At 39.7% G+C, this 22,906-nt stretch overlaps 1 protein-coding gene and 1 long non-coding RNA gene across 3 annotated transcripts in view; both read left to right on the top strand.

Annotated features, from left to right (window-relative positions):
* PPP2R2A (protein phosphatase 2 regulatory subunit Balpha) overlaps positions 1–22,906 on the top strand; it is a 39,743-nt gene that overhangs the window by 14,371 nt on the left and 2,466 nt on the right. For both annotated transcript variants that reach the window (XM_037371453.1, XM_037371452.1), the window contains exons 3-8: positions 15,683–15,780; positions 19,087–19,252; positions 19,796–19,908; positions 20,183–20,360; positions 21,209–21,373; positions 21,956–22,125. In XM_037371453.1, coding sequence (XP_037227350.1) covers positions 15,683–15,780; positions 19,087–19,252; positions 19,796–19,908; positions 20,183–20,360; positions 21,209–21,373; positions 21,956–22,125 — 890 coding nt within the window. The remainder of the gene's footprint in view (positions 1–15,682; positions 15,781–19,086; positions 19,253–19,795; positions 19,909–20,182; positions 20,361–21,208; positions 21,374–21,955; positions 22,126–22,906) is intronic.
* Positions 15,787–18,884, top strand: LOC119140286. The gene is made up of 2 exons (XR_005101579.1): positions 15,787–18,574; positions 18,612–18,884. It is a non-coding gene; the product is annotated as an uncharacterized LOC119140286 (long non-coding RNA).

Raw genomic sequence — 22,906 nt, 5'->3', positions numbered from 1 at the left:
CTTAGAGGAGGCAGTTTACACGTTGTCTGAGGTACAATGGTCTCCTGCGTTCTACACATGAAGGTTTAAAAGCCTTAGAAATTTTTGGCCTTAGCTTTTGCATGTAAAATAAAAGCTTTGGTCAAAGAACCCATGAGAGAAGTCTGAAACAGCATGATAGTTTCTAGGAGTTGTTTTTTGTATCTACAACAGAAATGCAGGCCAAGTCACAGAATTCTAGTAGCTGATTTTGTAAGGCATTGCCAAACTATGATATTTTTTCTGCTACTAATTTTTAACTTGCAGTTTGTGTTTTGGAATGGCTTCAGCAAAAAGAGAAAATCAAGATATTCCAGTGCTCTTAATCTGTAGCATTGTCAGTGACAAGAATGGCATTGCCTAAAGGCTTCTGTTCTGTACATGCAAAACAATAGCACAGTATGTTATTTCCAAATATATTGTTATTTGCAAACAGAAAACTAACCACTGGCTTTTCTGTGCTGTGCAGCCTATTGAAATTCTGGCTGTGATTCCAGCAGAGATTTTTCCATAAATAGCTCTGTACTACTTCGGAAGACAAACAAGCCCCTGAAAGATCTAAAGTGAGGTCTTCTGAGGGGACTATTTAGCCTGTGTTATTAGTGTGTACTTTGGTGTAGATACTGTGGTGGATGTGAGGAATGTTGCTGTGGGTTGAGGTGGGGGGGCTGTCAGCAGGAATTGAGCAGTAAATAGTTACTGATTCACATTAGTTTCAAGGACTCAAGAATTGGCCTGGCTTGAGCATAGGAAAAATTTAAAAAAAGGATAGTAAAACCAAACAAATATAAGCAGAAGCACATATGTTTTCCTTTTAGTATTGAACTTGGGTTTTTTAAAATAAAAGCCATTAGGTAATGACTTTAGACATTAGCTAATGGTTCAAGTAAATACAACTTGAAATAGAAATGATTTATTCTTTCAGTGAACAGACATCCAAATTAAAGCATCCTTTAAAAATCTTTACTGGCTGGATGTTTGGTTATATGAATTAATTAACAGCTAATTTTGTAGTGCAGGTTTTTCAGTGCTGTGCAGGTGAACATCCTCTTGAGTTAGTAATGTGGGGGCAACTTTAGGTATGTTCAGTTTTAATTGGTGTAAGCTATCTTGAGTAAGATAATTTGTAGTCTTGAGGAGACGCTGGTAGATGTCCTGTGAACTAGAAGGATTGTTGAATAAATACTCCTGTGTTTTGCCTGGGTCACAGGGCTGGTTTTCTGCTAGTCCTGTTGCTCGTAAGTATTTTTTTAACAAAGCAGAAATCCCCTTTTAAAAGGACGCAAAGAGCATGAAAATAACCTTGGCATTTGTGAAATCTGTGCTCTGAGTGGTAGACCTCAGTGTTCTCAGCCCCTGGTTATCAAGCAAATGTGTTTTATCAGCTGTCACAACAGAATGAGGATGGCATCACAGAGAATAGGGCTGACAGGACTCTGGGAGCTTGTTAGTGTGTTCTCTAAATGCAAAGCTTTCAACTATACCTATTACTTCTGTCGGATGTTTATTGAAAAACCTTCGTCTGTGGAGATGCTACAGTCTTGGAAGCATATACTGGAGAGCTTAGTTACCCATATAGCCTGGAATGACTATTTTCATGTCTAAAGTCACCTTTGGTGAAGGAGCAACTGAAACTTCTGTCTGGGGATTGTGCTCTGGTACTGAATGGAACCTAGCTCTGATACCCATACAAGGCAGTGACTTTGTGCTATTAACTGGATATAACTTAGTGGGAAGAACAGCTTAACTGCTGACACTTTTTTTTTCCCTTCCTTTTAATGCCTAGATGGTATTTCTGAGCTTGTTGAGGTGTTGGGTTTTTTCCCCCCCAAGAACATGCTTTTTCATTCCCCCTAGGCGTATTGAGAACAGCTCCCTAAGAAAATGGAAGTATAAATAAAACAGCTAGGCAATACAGCAATGCACTTCTGCTACCAAGGGGTAATTAGCCTGGTTTTGAACATAGATACATTGCTAACATGTTTCTGACAATGAGAAGAAATAAAGCTTGATTAAAACTGGATCCAATCCTTTTAATGCATTTTGGGAAATCCACATACTGTGTATAACTTGCATAGCCTGTCTTAGGAGAATTATGGACCACTTTTGTAAGCATTATGTGTAGATCCAGAAGGGGCCTAGTGAGTATGTAGTCCTGCAGCTTAGCTCTAAGAATAGAGGTTTTCCAGAGAGTGCTGGCCTGAGATGGAGTTCTGCTCTCCTGAATCCTAACCCTGCTTATGGTTAGTGGGAGGTCAGCAGGAGTGTTTTCAGAGGGGTCAGAAATGGCAGCACTGCTCTCATCTGAGTAGAGGCTATTTAATTTCTCTGTTCCTGCATAGAGTTTATTCTGGAAAATCAGTAAACCTGAATTTTTGTCCTCAGCGGTGCTAAAATTGACATGTTACTTTCTTGGAAACGAGGTGTGCAGAAACAGTTTTGTTGCAGCTTTATTAATGATAGCATTGTAAACTAAAGCTCTGCAGGCAGAAAATATGTTGGAACAAGTCATGTACCAGAGTACTAAGGGTAGACGAGTGCTGTGTTAAAGCAGAAATAATCGAATCTGTTATTTATAAGCCTTTTTGTCTCAGTTCTCCTCATATTGCTCAGTAAATGCCAGAGTTCTGTGAGTGATAGTGATAGAACGTTCGGGCACCAAGGGGATCCTACGTGAGGCAATTGTGGGCATGATGTTAGTTCCTGTTAGTTAATTTTGTTCCCCTGTAATTAGGTATGTATGATTTGTATGCGATTGTACAAAGGACAAAAATGATGAGTAACTCCCCAACTAAATTCTACACAACACAAATATAACTTAACTCTTCTGTCATTTTTGACCTCTCATAAATCAGCGTAGGTTTTGTTGGCTGAACAGTGTTCCTGTAATGGAAATACAACTAGTGTGGAATGTGTATAGTATTGCTTAGTGCAATTACTTTGTTTAAAGGTATAACGTATGGTTGAGAGGCGTGATCCCTGTGATAGTATATGTTTGAAACAGGAAAATGCTAAGAGGAGGAAGCTTGTTTTCTTTCTTGTGTCATTTAGTCAAGTTATCACTATGTCTGCAGTCATACTTAAAATGCTTTATAACATAAACTGTTGACGCAGAGAACGCTGACAATGCCGGTTTCACCCTTCAAACAAACGACAGACTTCATGTTCTGTTGGGCTAACATTTTAGCTAAGATTTCATTTGGGGTTAGAAAAAATGTGTTTAGGTAGAGTTCTATTGTTGCAGCACCAAAAAATACGCTTGTTTTCAAGGTATTTTTTAGTATTTAAGCCACTCAAGGGAGGCTTGGTTACATGGCTGTTAACAAACTGGTGGTTGCCAGAATGCTGTCACACTTGATTGAAGCCCAAGATTTTGGGCCTCTTTGCATCTAAGCAGGGACACTTAATTTTTTCAGGTTAAGTATAACTAAAGCATGCTGTGATGAGAGTGGGGCATAAGCGTACCTAGGCCAGGTATCTTTAAATGTCAGATGACTTATTTAGGGGATGAAGCTTTCAAAATAAGAATGACGATGCACTTGGGTTTTTAAACACAAATGTTGCTTAGGTAGTATGTTTTATCTACTACATGTTTCTGTTTGTTTATATTTCACATCAAAAACATCCTTTCTGATGGGGAGTGTTAGACGGCAATGTAATTTTAGGGGTGCATAGCCTCTGAAGGTGATGTTATCCAGAGGCTGGAAACTACAGTTCACAATCTTTTTTTTTATAATCCTAACCTTGAGCAAAGAGGAGTTTTCATTGCAATTGTAAGGAGATTGATGCAAACTGCATGCGAGAGATCCTCAGTAGGAGGGCAGCTCTCCTTTTCCCTTTTTCCCACCTGAGAACAGATCTAAGCTTCACAGGTTGGAAGCTCTTGGCAGCTGAATTTTGCGGTGTTCAGAAAATGGAACCCCATAATAACTTTTGCAGTGAACAGCTGGCTGGTATTTAAAAGTGCTGAAATGTTGGATTTGCTGTAGATTACTTTTTTGTTTAAAAGCAGAACAATTCTGCTGGTTGGGGAGAGGGAAACTCGTGGAAAGACTTGAGCTTTTTATTATTATATAGCTTTGCAGTGGCTGCACAGAACAGGCTCAAGGAGAAGCTGTGACCTTTAACTGCTTGTTCCTAGTTGTGAATAAATGTAGTTCCACAACCTGTGAGAGTGTTCACCCGCCTTTCTAAGGTTATTTAAGACGGATACCAGGAGTAGGTCTGGATTTCTGCCACTTGTGCCTCTTATGTTTATGATATTAATAAACTGGTGTCAAATGTCCTGGGAACGGGTGATGCAGGTTGAAAGACCTTTGTTTCGGCCAACAATAGACCTGAATTAGTGTGAATAGGAAAAGCAAATAGGCGCTTCCTGTCATATTTTAAGGATACTTGAATTTGGGGAAGCGTGTGTATTAGGAGATTTCCAACTAAATGCTCATCATTTGCTTTTTGCCCTTAGTAAAATGTTCCCTGTGGATGTATGCATATGTATTAGTCTTTCTAAATATGTTTGCAATACTAATAAAGTAAGGTAGAATCCTGTTTGTTTGAATAGAATCTTTAGGGTATTCTTCAGGGGAAAAACTCTAAACCTATGTAATGAAGCTCTAAAGACGGGAATTGTCTTAGCTGTTGCTTTCCTAACCAGGTTTGTTCCTCAAGTTAAAACTTAAGACCTTTGGGAAGGCTAGAAACTATTTGAATAAAAACCATATGATTGTGCTTTAGACCACCTTGAGGTTCAGTTGCCTTTCATAGGGTATTGTAAAAGTCCAGAACAATGCTATTTGTCGTTTCAAGGCAGAGGATGCCTTTAGAGACTCAAGGCAATTCTTGTCAAGTATTAAATAATCCCTTGTTATTGAGTTTAAGGTAGTTTCAGGCTGCTCTAGCTTGTGTTGAGTTGAAAAACGGCGCAGTCTTGAAATGGTTATGTCTCCGCTTTGCAGTAACGTGCATACTGAATTATGTGGATAGTGGTGGTCTCCCAGAGTTGTGGAGGACACAGCCACCCCACCCCAATTCCAGGATGGGAAAGGATCATAGGTCTAGGTGTAAAAAACACCCTCAGAGGTCCCAGTAATACAGAGGTGAAGGCAGCTCCCAAAGGACTTGGAAATTGCACTGAGAGGGCTACAACGAAATGTTTTGCTAGTTTCACAGTGTTACATTTTATTTTATTTTATTTTATTTACATCAGCTAATGCTGGAGCTAAGTTAACCTTATTAGTTAATCACACAGTGCCTAAGTGTGGGCAGCCAAGTCAGCAGTAGTTTTAGGTGGTGTTCACATCTGGACTGATGTGTTGTGAGTGTGTTTGGTTTCCCTGCTCATCTATGATTTGACTGCTCCTGACTATGTTCTCCCACCTAGATGTGCCCAGCTTAGGGGCAAGACTGGGAATTCTGTTGGTTTGCAGCTTCTTGTGAACTAAAGATACTGCAGCGGTCAGTTTATTCCCTTTTGACTAGTGAAAAAAGGGAATTTGCCGGTTGGTTTCCTGTACCTGTGTTCTGAAAGAACTGCAGTAATGTTTTGTCTTAAGGTTAAAAATAGAAAGTAATTAATCAGGGTGATAAGGGTTAATGGTTTCTATCCAGAAACCAAACAGCTTTGCATTTGTTTATATAGAGAGAACATTCTTCTATCTGCTATTGTTATGAGTTTAATATGAAAGGGGTTTTCACAGTAATTTATGAAGCACTTTATTAATAACTAATTGGGGTTATAAAAACCTGAAAACCAAAACTGTTTGAGTCTCATCAGATGAAACTGTTTGAAGGCACTGGTTCAGGATCATTTTCTGCTAACATATACTAGCCCTATAGGATTTTTTTCTTCTGTAGGTTTACAATGAAGTTTGTATACAAGGAATTATAGAATGCAGTGCCAGGTCTGGTGAGCAGAAGGAAAACCTCTACTGTGAGATATAGCCCAGTGGTTACAGTAATTGCGGTACAGGTATTGCTTCGCCAGTTCCATGGTAGATCGCAGTTTTAAATCAATTTAAGTTGTAAAAGTTTTTTTCCCACAGCTCATACTAATTTTCAATGTGAATGTTTTAACTCCCTTCACAAAGATCAAACTTTTAAAGCAATTTTATGCCATTTTAAGCATAGGAAGCATGGACCAGTCAGTGAACATTAGTGTAAGAGATCTGTTTTCAGAGGGTTTGGCTTGCTGCTGTTTGTTGTCTCTGTTTTTCTCTATGTCACCACAGGTGTTTTGGAGTCATGTACTGGAGACTGAATTTCCTACTATAGATGGAGACAGGAAGCCAGGGATCTGAGGTTTAAATCAATTTCCTTTCTGCTCTAGCAGTGCTGTGTTCTGACCTTGTTCAGGGAACCGTTGTAAGTGTAAGCTTGTGGAGACTTGTACCTCTAGACAGAAATGCAGTTATTGGCATTTTGGCTGTGGGCTCGATAACCTTTTGCAAATACAACTTTGCTAGGGGTCATTCACAAAGGTTTGAGGTGGTGGTAGTGCCTGGTCAAGGTGGTGATTATAGTGTTTACTGTAGCGATTTCTGCTACTTTGAAAGGTGCTGTTGTTTCAGCAGGGTCCTTTGTTGGCCTCTCACCTTGGTCCTAAAAAGGGACCATGGTGGAAACTTGACCTGAATGGAAATGTTGAAGCTTACTAATGCAACTGCATTCTTAGAACATCTTAGAAGCTGAAGCAACTAAGATGCTGGCCCACGAACAGCAGTTGCCCAGCGAGGCACAACAATTGTTTACTAAACACAAGAATTACAATGTTTAGTATGCTACTCCCTATACCACTTAGATTGTAATACTGAACGTGAGTGTGCTTTCTATGAGTTGTGTTTAAATGAGGAAGGTGCCTTGGTAGCACGAATAAGTTAAGATAACTTAAAGATTTCTGAATGTGTAAGGAGCTGCTTTTCCAGATGAGAGGCACTGTATCTTCTTGGTAGACGATGATTCTGTTCTCAGCTTTACTGTTACCTTTGTAAAATACTTCATCTGCATGCACGCTGCTATTCCAAATTATAAAGGGTTTTGAGCGTAATTTCTGTTTCAGTTCTGTTCTCTGCAGTTCTAATGCCATGTTCTCACTGTTGCTTTGCAGAGAGGAGCAGCTTCTGTTGCTTTGGGCAGATGGAGTTATGTTCTTCTCTGAGCATTGAGCCTAGTAAAGCTATTTAAGAGAACTACTAGCCTTGCATAAAACCAATGGCAACAAGATTAAGGCTGGTATTGCTATATTACCTCACTGGGAGGGAATGGAAGTTTGCTGCTCAGAAGTTGTGTTTTCTAAGAAGTGTGAACGCTGTTGGCTTTTCTAAGTCCTGAGACTTAACAAAAATAGTTGTTCGCATAAATTTACAAAACCACAGAATAACATTGTTTTGAGCTTGGTCATTAAGTTTCATGATTTCTAGACTATTTAAGAGCATGTTGTAAATGCATCTGTAAATTCTAAGTCGTCCTAATATGTGTATATCCTATGAAACAGTTGTCTTACTGTTTCCTTCCCTTAGCTTGTATTGTTCATGCTTCCTTTAAAGAAGGTGACTGAATTCAAGCTCCTACTTCTGAAGGCTGGTGATAACAGGAGTTCTTACTGTCACTGCTAGTATGTAGATTTGACAGCATAAAGAGTAATCTCAGAAGGATGTGGTGTACTTAAAGGATACTATGTGAACAGTGCTTTGCCATTGAAGACTAGAGCCCACAGTGAACTGAATCAGTGGCAAGGTAGGCATTGGGAATGTTAATGTAACTTGGGAGGCTACAGGAAAAAGTTTTATCAAGAGGTGTTCAACCTTTATTTTAGGGAACTGAATAGAAAGTTAAAATAAGATGTGTAATAATAGTAAGTAAATCACTCAGGCTTTCAAATCCAAAGTTGAACTCCTAGTTGAACTAGGACTTGCCTATTCTAGGAAGTGGTGTTTTTCCTCAAAGATTGGCCAAGCTGGAGAGAGAAGGGAAGGAAAGGGAATACAGGGAAGTCCAAGAAACAGAGGAAAGATAGGGAGTTTTAGGACTGCTTGGCAAGGTTTGTATTTGGTTATTTTACTTAGGGTGAATAGTTTTTATGCAGCGAACTTCAGACGTGAAGTACGTAAATAGACTGGGAAGAGTCTCAACACTTAAATAGATCTTTACTGAACAGGACTAGAATGCTTTCAAAATAAATGGGGAAAATGACGAGTTCATGATGATCGCATGTTTTTCACTTTCGGCATCACAAAGCCTGGAGCCCTTGGAACAAACGTGGATGCTAGGGAACACTCTGTAAATCCTTCTCCCTGGGTGTAGATTTCCCACACTTGCACAAGCCAGCAAAACCAGCTTAATTACCGTCTGCTGCTTGAACTGAGTCTTAGGCTCCCGCATTTTTGTGTTCTAACAGGGGCAGGGCCAGCAGCAGTGTGAAGCTAGCTGGCCATCATACAAACTCCACTCCCCTCCCTGTTACGAAGGGGAGCTTTGTGTGCTCTTTGTGTGCAGCAGTGTTGCAGGGCTGGTATGTCGGAGAGAACAAGTAACCAGCCGGCTCTTGCAATGCTTCATGGCACAGGAGTGAGAATTTTTGCCACAAGCGTAACCCCTTTCTCTGCTTCTGTGCTGCGTGTATTTTATCCTGTCCCCATATTTCTGAGGAATTAATATATTTTTAATGCCCTGTTCTAGTAGAGAAGAAAGCTATTTAAAGGACTTATGGAATGACTCTTGAGTAGTAAATTGAACAGTAGGAATGCCTTATCCAGCTGCCTTTGGTTTTGTTGCCTAGTCACTTCTGAGAGATGGAATGAATGCAGAGAATCACTCTTGAAAGGGAATGAAGAAAAGGGAAATGAAGTCAATAGTAAACCCGGTCATGGTAACTTTAAAGTATACAATCCTTGTGTTCCCTTCCCCCTCTCTATATACATAAATTAGGGATGAGGCTGGAATGCAGAGGGTGTTTCCTTTTATACCATGAGTACTAAATAGTGCTTGCCATATTGCTTTCTTATTCTTTCCCTGGTGTGTATAGTTGTGGTATCCTGTGTTGGGAGCTCTCCTCCCTGCAGATAGACATGTATAATCACTCTTTCTTAATCTTATTTAAACAGCCTTCCTGTGCACTTTGAGATTAACACTTTATTATCTAGCTTCAGAGACTTAGTACACAATATTATTAGGATTCTTGATAAGTGGTAAATGAAAATTTGCAAACAATGGGGTGATGTTGGGATGACTCGGACATTCAGAGTGTGTTGTGTAGCTTCTTGAAATATTTGAAGCCTTGGAGGAGCTTTTGTTTTCTCTCCAGTGTTTTTGGTTGTGTGTCGTGCCCCCCCCCCCCCCCCAATGAAGTATGTAATTCTAGAACAAATAGAACAAAGTACTGGAAAAAATAACAATTTTATGTCATTAGCTGTGACCTGAGCTTAAGTTTTTGGAAGTTGCATCTGTTCAGTAGCCTGAAACAGGAAGGCTTTGCTTCACCCCTGATTAAAAAGGACCAAACAATTCACAAGAGAGATCCAGACACTTAAGAGTCTCCCAGTTTTCCTGGACAGGCACTCCTACACAGTTTTGAGCATGCTGACTTTATCTGTGGAGGTAATCTAGGAAGAGTGGCTCAGGTATGCTTAGTAATTGTGCATTGAATGAAAACATTTCATTGTTTTTATCCCTCATGATGTTTATCCATTCCTGTGCTGCTTTCTCAGTATGAGGCTTTTTGACCTTCCTTGGTTTTTAATAATAATTGTAAAAGTTCGATTCTTAATGTTTCCTGTTCCAGTTTCTGAAGTGTCCTTGGAATGATCAATTGATGTTTAGTTTGATCCAAATAGCTTCTTCTATGCTTAAGGCTGGCAAACTGAGGAAGTGAGCTCCACATTTGGTCTGTGAATTGTCTTTTTACTCCTTAGGTCAGAATTACCAATCTATAAGTAATCTGCTTCACATGGATGAGGTCTGTTTGAGTTGCTCCTTTGGAAAATTCCAGAAATGGTATTCTGAAGCCACTGGGAAGGTGTATAAACACTGAAGAAGTACCAAAATGCTTTTTAAATACTACAATTTTTTGTTCAGTATTTGGAAACATCAGGAGATTGCTCCACTTGTGTAAACATACTGATTTACTTGCTCTCTGCTTAGGCAGCAAATCAACGTAATTCCAAAAACTTGCACAGAAACCTTTTAGGTCTGGTGAAATAAAGACTCTCTTTGTTCACTGCCATGATTGACTTGCTGCTGTAGAGTAGGTGACATGTTTTGCCTACCAAGCATGTTTTATAAGCGGAGTTTATATAAAGTTCATGCTACATTAAAATAGATAGCCTCTTCTGTACTAATAAAATACCTTTTATTCTATTATTGGAAACAAATCTAATACAGAATTGCTTTTCAGGTTCACAATGGGCCTTTTGGAACTAAGTCATTGGATTACAGTGATTTTTTTTTTTTGTTAGGCTTGATAAAGCTGTTTTATTCCCTTATTCCACAGACTTGTTGACAATGGTAAAACTTCAGCACAACCCTTTCTCTAATATTTCAGAAAATTTGCTCGTTATAGGGCATGTGTGGCTCTTGTTCAGCATTCACTGAAAAGTGTGGAAGGCCACCAAAGCATGAAAGTGTTTTTTTAGTATCTGTCATGGAGTTTTCCTTATTTCAAACACTGTTCTTTTTTAAAGGGGAAAACCACACTTGACATCTGTCAGATTCCTTTATCCGTCTATCTTGGAACAGTGTAATCTGCCTGTTTTGATTTGAGCTGGTCATCTTTCTTCAGTGTACTGGCCCAGTGCCTCAGTTTTTTCAAGCCGTCTGTATCCTGCCTGACATGAGAGGTGAATTACTCAAAATAGCAAAAGTTGGTGTAATAAATATTGAGTAGAAAATCTGAAATTGTGATTGTTTCCTAGGGGGCTTCTGAAGATAACAAGTTAGGTTTGTATTGAACGTCTGTGTTCTTGTGAGGTGCGGCAGAAGTGTGTGTCTGCCACTGTTTAAGAATTGCTTGGGAGCTTTCTGGTGTGCCTCCCTTTCACGTGGTGAGCTGTGAACATGTTGCTTAAAGCATTGTCAAAGCTTTTGAGATAAGTGTCATTCCCCTTTCTTGTCTGCCTTGCTTGGATTCCTTTGCATCTTCAGGTTCCTGTCTCCATGTCTAGCATGGGAAAAACCTGGTCTTACCTTACTTACTAGTGAAGGTAAGTGTCCAGACCTTGTGGCGGTTTTGATTTCTATGGAGCACTTAACGTGAAGATACATCGTTGAAGCAATACATAAAAATCTTACAGCAGATTGTGAAAATAAGGATCGTGTGCAGAAGAAAAAGCAACTTGACAACAGTTGCAAGAAACAAGGTTGTAGCTGCTCTATGTGGAAGAACTATCAGGAGGTTTTGAGGACTCCTGAGGAAGCAGGCTCTGCCCCGTTGGCTTGTGCCGATGGGTCAGGGACCCAAAGTCTTTCCTCACAGTTCAGTGGGATTTTTAGGATCACTGGCTTAGTTTGCCTGTAGTGTGTTTTGTGTCTTTGAGGTAGGGATGCAACTGTACAGTACTTTGGTGATCAATGCGTAGTGTTTCACTCAACCTGCTCTGCAAAATATTTCCCTTACTGACGTACACATGCAACAACAGTAAATGGACTTCAGGTTGTGTAGGTGATTTTTTTTTTTCCCCCTTCCCCCCCCCCTCCCCCCCCCCCCTTTTTTGCTTTCAGATCACTGAAAGCCATTTATTTGTCAGTATTTAGTAATCTCAGAAGTGTCCCTGCGGTGTTAACAGTAAGTGTCTGCAAAGGGATTTAGGCGGAACTAAAGGACATCTGTCTACATCTCTGCAAAGAAGTGCTTTTAACAGTATAGTAACCCCTGAGCTGTCTATCCCAAGTTATGCAAGAGGGAGAAACTTAGTACAGGTATTGCAGGTACACTACAGGAATGCAGACAGACTTTTCTATCCTGTTTTTTGCTTTTGTCAGAATGATGGCTTCATCTTGTGTGCTTGATTTGCCCTGTAGTGTTCTAAAATCTCGAAATGCCATGCTTCATCTCGGTGTCAAAGATGTCTCGAGATGCTTGGGGGGAGGAGAGAGACAAACCTGATCGCCAATGCATGGGTAATTCTGTGGAAGTCTCTTAACAGATAATGCTATCTATCTATATACTGTGAGGGGTATGGTTATCAGATAAGGTTTTGGTGGTTACTTATCTTGGATACTGGTGCTTGAAGAAGAGGGCACTAGAAATGAATTAACAGTAAACAACAGCATGGATCGTATTGCCAAAAGCCACTGGTGTTGGTGACAACAGAGCACTATAGATCTGCTTCTCCCTTAAATATACTCCTCCCTAGTGCTCACTGCGTATAGAAGGGATCATCTACAAGCTTCTGGACAGTGAGCGCAGGCCTCTGTGTTTGCGAGACTCCCACCTAGAGACTGTAGCAAAAATAGCATGCACAAAAGGGAGGAGGCAGAGAGAAGGCAGCGCGATCTGTAGATGCTCCTTTGCCCATTGCGATGCCGAAGGACTAAAATAACCCTACGTTGTAACTATCAAGGGAATTACAGTGACCGTTTGAAAAGGATAACACTGATTATTTTTTGGCAACGAGGGTGTTAATGCAGATGAAAATACACAAGCGAATCAGTGCACTGCGGAAGATGAAATGCTTCCCCTGTCAATTCTCAAACACTATTAAATCCGCCCAGTTCAACACCAGTGCCTTGATGTCTGTCTCTTTCTTTGACCAAGGTATGGGAATACAATATTCTTAACGGTGAGTTACCAGATTTAAAATGTGTGACTGGTTGCTTTGCTCTCTAGTACTGATTTTTGTATAAAATATGCATCTTGGCCCTTTTTGGGGACTACTTATGCAGAAATCATTTTTCTGTCTACTTTTTTAACACGTTTGTTTTGTCCTTGGAAAGGGAACAGTCCAGGATTACAGTCTAGAAGGCACGTTGGATTCTATACATATACCTTGAGTTGAAAAACTAATGAATAATTTTTGTTAAGAATGTATTTTGTTTCTAATGTAAAATTGATCCAAATACTTGAAAAGCATTTCTGCATAGTGTTGACCAGGCACTTGGAGGGTTTTGAGTCTGTCATCACCGACTGACTGAGCGTGCTGGACTTTCTGGAGGTGTGGGGATGCTCGTACTTAAAGTTCATTCGCACAGTTGAGTCTATAGCCAAAGCAGGACTTGCATCAGCTTGGAGATCACCAATGTCAAGCTTGGATGATCTTGGAAGTTAAAATAAATGTAAAAAGCAAGAATGTCTAGAATAGTTAACAGAAAAGTGGTTAGCTTTCTGCTATACAGGAGACTTGTATAATTATTAAATATGACATATATTACATCAGCAGACCTAAGAATATGGAGGTTTTATCCCTTAACTTAAGGCTTTTCTGGTTGTTGTTGCTGCCTGTTCTAATCATGAGGCTTCCAGCCTAAGGCTTCTGACCTTGTAAAACTTCAGTGACTTTCACCAACTAAGTACTATGATGAATTTAATAATCTGTTCTTAGATGGGTATATAAGACTTTTCAAGGTAAATTTGTTTTTGCTGTTCTCCTTCCACATACATGTACACACATCTGTTGATAACTTGCTGTATCGTCTTCTCTGTTTTAGGACTGGCACAGGTTGCAGTGTTAAATCTCTCAGTGTTTTTCAAAATCCTGATTATTCTGTATATGTCTCACTGAAAGGCGAGTTATCTTGTTTTTCTTCAATTAATTGATAACTTCCTTAAGTCTTATCCTATCAGAGGATTACAATAATGTGGTTCGCATTGTATGGAACAGGCAAAATTAGGTTGCTTGGTTTGCACTTCACTCTTTGGATACTGGATTTGATTAATTTTATGTTATCTTTGTGCCCCGTTCACCTGTGAAAGGCACATATTGAATGCTGCATCTTCATCTGAATGGTATGCAGTCTTAAGTCTTATAGATGCGAGATAAATCCCTTAATCTTGTTCAAAACTATGTGAATGAATGGCTAAAGTAACCGTTACCTTCCAGGAAAAAAATAATTAGGAGCACTCAAGGTTTTCCTGTGTCATGGTCTGGATCCTTGTTTATCTACATACAAGCCTACATCGTATTTATGTCCTTAGCAGTGTTCTTGAGAAATTTCAGCCTGTTTATTGCAGTGGTGCCAGGTAATCGTGGCAGGGGAGGTCGATGGAGGCAGGATGATATTGTGTTTATCCTTTGTTATGTGGCAGTTTGTACTGTATATATAGAAAACATAAGTGAGCTGTACATATCCACTCGTGCCAAGAATCTGATTTTGCATCTTTTGCCTCTGAGGATTTTGCAGCTGAGTTAGGCCTGCTTGTCCAGGCTGTCTTTGCACTGTGCAGTTTTCAGACAGATAGCACTGCATTCTTGTACCTGCTGTGTAATGCAGTTATTAAAGAACAGCTTGCTAATGCCCTCAGAGGCCACCGCCCATGTGTTTGGGACAACCAGAGAATGATGTAAGTCTCATTTTGGTATTAGAATGAATAAGAGGAAAATCCTGCATGTTTCACTTCTTCAAAAATGAAATAACCCTGTTGCTGTCTATGATAAGATAGCTTCCGTGATACACTGCACAATAGTGTCTTTAAATTCAGACTGAGTAGCTTTTTTTTTAGCAGTAGCTTTCAGCCTGGTACCAGACCATTTTAACTCTAATAGAAAACGTGGATACACTGTTGGTCTGCATTAGACTGACACGAAAGTGAAATAGCCCAAAAATCTGCGTGTGTAAAAACCTTGGGTACTTTCTCCTGCAGAAAATTACATGTACATGGTTGTATTGCAATTTGAAGTTGGCCTTCGAAGAATGGCTTGGCTTATGATCGCGCTATTTGAAAGTATGAGGGGCATGCGTGCGTTTGAAAATGTGAATTGGTGTGCTTGAGCTTAAGTTGTAATTTGTCCCTTTTTCTTTTTGTTGTATGAACAGATCAGTTTGATACTAGGCATGACTGGGTTTTTTTGTCAGTGTACAGTCACGATTTAATTTTAGCACTCTGTAAAAATACTTGTGGTAATGTAAACCTTCCTCATCCAGAAGAGATACTCAAAAGTTTTTTAGAGACAATCTGTTGAATTTATTTCCGAATTTTCTGTAGCTGTTTTTGTTTCACATCCTTGCATTCCTTAGACACTGATGTCTGAACATCTCCCTAATAAGTTCTGCCTTTAAGCTGTCAAATGTGTACAGTCATAAAAAAAAAGTTTTTGAGATCATATGGGTAATGACTGTATCTAAATCTTCTATCAGAAAGAATGGAGAAAATAAAGGTAGGAATATATATACACGGTCTCTGCTGTTAACAGTACATGCTGAAAATCCATTACTAGAGTAGAGTAGCAGTCATAACAGGAAAACAGTTCTAAGAAGTGATGATATAAAACCCTTAAAAACAAATCTAATGCACAACACAACTTTTTAATTCTGGCATGGGGAGCTACTAACTGGTTTTAAATGTACAGCTTTAAAAAAATGCTTCTATAATATTTTTGAAGAAAATCCCTACTTGTCTTTTGTAACATAAGTATATTTAAACTGAAGTATGCATTTTATCTTATAATTGTAGCTTTCTTGGACACTTAGTATTTAGAAGAATTATTAACTTCTGGGTTTTATTTTTATTCCTATGCAGCGGATATAATTTCTACAGTAGAATTTAACCATTCTGGAGAATTGTTAGCAACAGGAGACAAAGGAGGCAGAGTTGTCATCTTTCAACAGGAGCAGGAGGTGAGTGCTAACTACTATAATGTTCTTCTCTGTTCCTAATCAATCTCCTTTTCAAGGAAAGGAGCATGCTTTTATAAAAAACTTTTCTCTGCCTATGTAATCGGTGATTAAAATAATGAAATTTAAGAGTGAAGAAATTACTGAGGATTTTGTGACACTTACAAATTAATTTCTCTGTGGTCTAAGAGTGTTTAAAATGAAAACAGGAAAGGGAGGTAGGACACAAAAAGACCTTGGGAAAGCTGAAGCTGGTTGTTTTACAATGATTCCGCTTGGCTGGCATGATTATTGCAGATTTCGCTGTAGTTTGGGAAATAAAACTTGCCCTTCAGTGAGTATGTAACTGTGACCTAAGATGTCCTTTTCCATTCTGACATCAATCAGGTAAAATCATAGCATCATAGTAGCAACGGTATCTTTCCATTTTATACTTGTTCTTTTGGTCTTCTTAGAGCACTACACACAGATCAGTACTAGGGAAGGGCTTCTACTCACATGTTGAAGGTGGAAAAGCTGAGATGGCACACTTTGTAACTGAGGCTGTAGTTAGATGTTGACTTGGTAGGAATTTATTTCAGGGGCAGGATAAAAAGGCACTTCTGTCATCTCGCTGCCTAGAAAAGTCATGCTGTTACTTTTTCCCTTACCTTACTGTTCCATTCAATTTTGATTCGAAAAATCCTAAACCTGCAGAATTCCAGGGTTGCTTTTTTGCTGGTGTGCAGGCAGTTGGCAATGCATACAGAGCATCGCTCTGGTCACCTGGTGCCATCTAGTGGGTAGGCCGGCTTGCCTGCCCTGCCTGCCTGCCTGCCGGCTTGCCTGCCCTGCCTGCCTGGCCTCCCGTTCCTCGGCTGGAGCCTGAGCAGATCTCTCTGTGTGGAGTGTGCTTACTCTGATCGTCCTGGGTTTGGCTGCCAGCTCGTGTGGTGTGGGTTTTTGTTGTTGGTTTTGGGTTTTTTGTTTGTTTTGTTTTTTTCTTTTTTGTTTGGTTTTTGTTTTTTTTAACTCTTGAGTTTTAGCTTGCATCCTTTAAGGATCCTTTAATGTAGCTTAAATAGCTAATTGCCTGTTCTCAAGTGAGTTGTCTTCAAATGGCTCCTTGCGTTTTTGATGCATAACCCATAGCTCATATCCTTACGATCTGTGACTCCAGGTATATGAAGAATTCAATTTGACTTCTCGGTGTTTTGGGAATGAACAGTGGGTATTAGTATTTAGTTATGCCATAGGCACAACTGTCTAGAGCAAGTTTTGTACGTAAGAGTACCTCAGACAAGTATTTCGTTGGATTTATGTGCCACCTTCTATCACACTGCATTCGAGTGCTTTACAGACCATACATACAGGAAGAGAAACACTAAACCACAACCGCTCTTACGTGGGGTTATACAAGTTTGGGTAGCTTTACCCACTGCCAAAATGCTGCCACCTCTGGGCTGGAATGTGGTGGCCCTTGTTGCCACATGAAGCAAGTGCCATTACGTGAGTATCGGGCAGGAAATGAACGCTGTATCTAATTGAAACTGAAGGAGGAATTTGTGTAGGCAGCCTGTAATTACCTAAATTGGAATTTAACATAGGGCGCTTGAGCCAACGCCTCTTTTTGTTTTCTTGGGGCTTTTTAAATATATTTTTTTTTTTGACTGCCATGAGATGATCTGATGCTTTACATTTTGCTTTTGTCCTAAGGATGGATTTCACGTATTCTTAGTTGTATGTATTATTCTAGTCTTGTAGAATTTTACTACAATGCACAAGAAATATATTTGACTCTATCATTATGGCGAGTATGGAACTGAATGAAAGTTCCCTGAATCATGACCAGCATTTCCTAAAGCACAATAGATTTACTTCAGAAGTCGCCTGTTCTGTGCAGTGACACTGCTTAACTTGTTAGGTCTAACTGCAACTTAGAAAAAAGGTCCTTCTGTTCTCTAGGGTGCAAAAGCCAGTGTAATTGATAGGTGTGACACAAAATTCTCGTGCCAAATTTTATTTCTATGCATTTTGTCCACGTTTTCCTCCCCTGCAGCTTACTGTAAAATGTTAAGTGTTCCTGCCAGCTATTAATGTAAGGCTATGAAGCAAGAGAAAATGATGCTAAGGATGTGACGAATGTGAGCTAGCAAGGAGCGTATCAAGAAGTACATTTTAGTGAGGTATTTAAGGGATGAAATGAATGGATGGACATGTGAGACACACAAGAGAAGGAAGGAGCAAAGTTGCTAGTCAAGAACTATCACAGGAAAGGCATCTGATGGTGCAACCTCTTGAAATAGTTAGAATAGGAATATATCATAAAATTAAGCTGGAGTTAATTTCAGGTACGCCTTGTGAGCACTTTGAGAAACTGTTCCAGTTTTCTTTGGCCTTACTCACTGGAGGGAATTTAAGGTTCAGGCCATGCCATGCAGCGTTAGTGCTAGGAAGCCATTGCTGACAACATAGCTTTTAGAAAGAGGAATTGTGCAAGTTTAGAGGTTTTTCAGTTTTCCAAACTGTTCCATCCTGAACAGGCTAACTTCAGGTGTGGCTTTTCATGTCAAAGATGTATTCAGCAGAGGTGTTCAGCTTTTTTTTTCCCCTCTCAACTCCAGAATGAGGGAAAAAAAAAAAAAGCTGCTTAAGCAGTTCAGAAGGTCTCGGGGAATGTGGAGATGATATGCCAAAACAGTGGAGCTACTTGTATAAATTTAGAGCTGACGTGGGATCTCCATGGTGTGCCTAGCAAGCTGAACTTAACCGTAAGAGTAGATCTACCATACATGTGGCTGTGTAGTTCTCTTGAGGAGTATCCTGCTTACAAAACAAAGGTGGAAAAATTAAAGGTGGAAAAATGAAGATTTTGGAGGTTTTTTTTAAAAAAGAAAATCTATGATGCCTAGAATGTAAGTTCAGCTGCTTGGAATGAATATGAGAACTTGCTGGAAATGCTCTCCATGTGGCTAAGGGGAGTTTCTGGAAACTTCAGGAATCAAAAGCTGCTGTGATAACTGTTTCTTCTCTGATGCTTTCTTAGCGAAAATAGTAGAAACTCTAATCAAGCTCTTGCAAAAGAGATGGTCCTTATTTCGTCTGTTCTACAGGCTCGTTAAAATAAGGCAAGTTGTACACCAAAGGATACTCGCGGCAAATCTGGCATAGGCAACAATAGAATGTAGAAGCTTTAACCTACTCTTATGCTAATTAGCAGTCTGCCTGTATATCTTGCTGCATAACTATCTAGTTCTGGCTTCTGCCTGCAGCCTTGAAAAGCATTCTGTACATTGCATACGTATTTTGATCATTTAATTCTCTTTTTAGAACAAAACCCAGTCTCACAGTAGGGGAGAATACAATGTTTACAGTACCTTTCAAAGCCATGAACCAGAGTTCGACTACTTGAAAAGTTTAGAAATTGAAGAGAAGATCAACAAAATTAGGTGGTTACCCCAGAAAAATGCTGCTCAGTTTTTATTGTCTACAAATGGTAAGTTATAACTTAATAGTTAATTTTGCACGGTAACCTATTGTTACACGAGTTCACTATTACGATTTTGTCTGATCCTCTCCTGGAAGCCAACTGGTTTTAAATGCAAGTATCTGGGGATGTGGCTACACAAGAGTTACGCTGTTTAACTGTACTGCTGTTCTGGCTCGCCTGGCCGCACGAGTCCCGCAGCGTGGCGTGGTGCATTAGTCATTTCTGCCTTGGTTGCTTTACAGCAAAGGGGCTTAGCTAAGCTGTCATTCAGCACCTTCCTATGTGTGTAACTGTGTGAGACCTTACATTAGTCATTCATAACAATCCTAACTGAAACTTGCTGTAACTTTTATAAAAAGAACAAACTGTGGAGGAGGTCTTTTTAATGCTTTTTATCTTGTCTTGTTTTCTCCAGGCAGTATTTTTGTCTTTTTTGGTACATGTAGGTGGTCTTGTCTTGTTCGAAGGCTTCACATTAAAGTGCTTCAACTGTGAAGACTAGTGTCTTTGCTAGAGCTTTGATCTTAAACTCTGGCTGTTTTATTTCAGATAAAACAATAAAGTTATGGAAAATCAGTGAAAGGGACAAAAGACCAGAGGGTTATAATTTAAAGGAAGAAGATGGACGGTATAGGGATCCTACTACAGTTACAACACTACGGGTGAGTAGTTCACTCACTGTGAATTAAGCCACGTTCAAATGATTTTTCTGCTCCTGGCCCCTGGCACACAGATTAGCCCGCGGCTCAGTGAGTAACTGCCACATCGGACTACAAACTTTACGTTTTCTGTAATGCCAGTGGGCAGACACATTTACTTCTGAGGTCATTTTGAGATACTTTAATCGGCTTGGTGTGTTGAAGGACTGTGATTGTGAGTGCTGATGTGTTTGTAGCACCTCTGTGTCTCAAACTTCCATTGCTTTGTGTTTTGCAGGTGCCAGTATTCAGGCCCATGGACCTCATGGTTGAAGCTAGTCCACGAAGAATATTTGCCAATGCTCACACGTATCACATCAATTCCATCTCCATTAATAGCGATTATGAAACGTACTTATCCGCAGATGACTTGCGGATTAACCTGTGGCACCTAGAAATTACAGACAGAAGTTTTAGTATCTTTTTTTGCATTGTTTTGCATGATGGGAACAGTTTGGTTACAACAAAACCGTTGGATTTTGCTTCCTTTCACAAATGGCTTTTTGTGTAGTATGTTTCTCCACATCCTGTATTTCTCTGTAGTATTTGTAAGGGCTTTTACTTCTGGAGAGGTAGCTCAGCGTGAGCAATACAAGGAGGGAGTAATCATTTGCGTGGTGAAAACCAGACCCTTTGGAAGGAGAGAAAAAAGCTTAAGTTTCCAAGTGAGATGAGCGGTTCTGCAAGGCAGCATTACAGTAAACTTATCTTGTGAAACTTAATTCTTGACTTGCTGTAAGAAGCAAGCCAGAAGTACCATCCTTATTTCACCAACGTTTATTCTTTTTTACCTTCTAACCTAACCATCAGCCTCTCTCACGTGTACCTACAGAAGTTGCAGGCAGTAGGATCACAGGAATATGTATTCAGTCCCGTTGCTGGGAGCAGAGATCTGTGGACAAATCAGCAGGATCCTGAGCAGAAATCACACACATCTTCTTTGTAACATGGCAGTGTAATTTGAATTTAGCAAAATAAAGTTCAATGTGAAAAAGCTTAGGTGACAGATATGTAGTATAGAATTAATTACTGCTTAAGTGGAGGAAAAAATTCAGCAGGCTTTTGCTGTTACAAGAATTAATTTCAGTCTGATACAGAATGCAACGTTACAGTCTTGCTTGTTAGACAAATTGTGAGACTTGATGTTACCTTTGATCCAGTGTGTGACCTAGGTCCCACAGTCCTGAAAAAAGCGCAGCTGAATACATTCAAAGCTGAAAAATGTTGTGAAAACTGGAGAAAATTTCTTAACAAAATGCTGTAGATATTGTAGATATTAAGCCTGCCAACATGGAAGAGCTCACAGAGGTGATAACAGCTGCAGAGTTCCACCCAAACAGCTGTAATACGTTTGTATACAGCAGCAGTAAAGGAACAATTCGTCTCTGTGATATGCGAGCATCAGCACTCTGTGACAGACATTCAAAATGTAAGTTCTGTCCTGGTAGTTTATTGTCTTTTTGTGGAATACGGTATCTTGCTGTTAGATGAAACTAAGCACTCAATAAGAATATATTAAACACTGAATTGTGTGTTTGTATATATTTGTATTGGATTTCTGTAGTATGTTGAATAGCTCTAAAGCCTAAAATCTAAACAAATCTTAAAATTAGATTCATATTTTGCCAAAGTAGCAAATAAAATTCTTAGCAGCTTAAGCTGGGGAGTCTGCCTACAGAGCAGGACTAGGAGTGGCTTTGTGCAGACTTCAGGAGGCCAAATACTAGTTGGTTGGTTGGTATTTGATGCTAGAAATATTGTGGGTGAAGGCAGGCTCCGGATACTAGCAAGTAGTTCACTTCAAGAGACCGCCCTTGACTTGCTAAGAAAATAAAATATTTCAGAGTATGGTAACTGTATTATAAGGCTTTCTTGTTGTTATTTTACGTAATGCTGGCAGAGTGGCCCAATGTCGCAAGCTTTTTGAGAAAATGCTGACCTAATTTGTGTGTTTCTTGTACTGGGAGAGACATAAACTTACTCTTGAAATGCCTATCTTATTTTTATGCAGTGTTTGAAGAACCGGAAGATCCTAGCAACAGATCATTTTTCTCTGAAATCATCTCTTCCATATCTGATGTCAAATTTAGCCATAGTGGTCGATACATGATGACTAGAGATTACCTGTCAGTGAAGATCTGGGATTTAAATATGGAAAATAGACCGGTGGAAACATACCAGGTATTGGGTGAAGATGCTATAGGCTAGAAATTAAAACCTTGAAGGATGCTGAGTCTTACCGGTAGTCTTGGTGTGGCAGTTATTTTGTCTATAGATCAGTACGTCCAGGCAAAGAACCGATGAGATTTGTGGGTTCCGTACATGTGCCAAAGGATTTCGCTATTTGCAGGTTGACTGCAGAACCCAAAGCAGTATTTGGGTATGAAAAAAGCCTCCCTCTTACACAGTGGAAATGTGGAAAGGTTAATGGTTAGCCATCAGCTAGCACATCTCTCTTAAGGGTCTTCAGTTGACTTTACATTCTTCTGTTGGGTCCTGAAGAAAATGGGAGGTAGAATATTTCCTCTGCAGAATGTTTTCATCCAGCACTGAAAATTGCTGTGGCATTTAGAAGAAAATTTGTGAAGGGATCATCTTCATCACACGTATGAGAAAGATCAGTCACCAAAACATGATTTTTAGCAATAAGTCTGCCAAATCCTCTTGGGTATCTAAGAGGATAGTGAGGTTATGACAGCTGCTTAGAGAGGGAAAGCATTCTGAAGAATTGCCAAGTGTCCCCACCCCGAGTGACTTGCTGCTGTTTGAGTTCTTTTGAAATCTCTGTGGAGCAGAGTATGTTAATTTGTGCATCGGTTCATCCACAGTCAGAGGAGGGAGCTGTGTGTGCTCCTGTGCATAGGGTGTAAGTGCTGTCCGGATACTTGATTTCTTTTGGAACAGAATCTATGATGGGTATTTTACAGGTATGCAAGTTCAATATTCATTCAGTTTATCTAAC

This window comes from Falco rusticolus, chromosome 20 (assembly GCF_015220075.1).
Source record: "Falco rusticolus isolate bFalRus1 chromosome 20, bFalRus1.pri, whole genome shotgun sequence".
Lineage (NCBI taxonomy): Eukaryota > Metazoa > Chordata > Aves > Falconiformes > Falconidae > Falco > Falco rusticolus.
The sequence above is the reverse complement of the archived record's forward strand: the minus strand, read 5'-3'. Positions and strand labels throughout refer to the sequence as shown.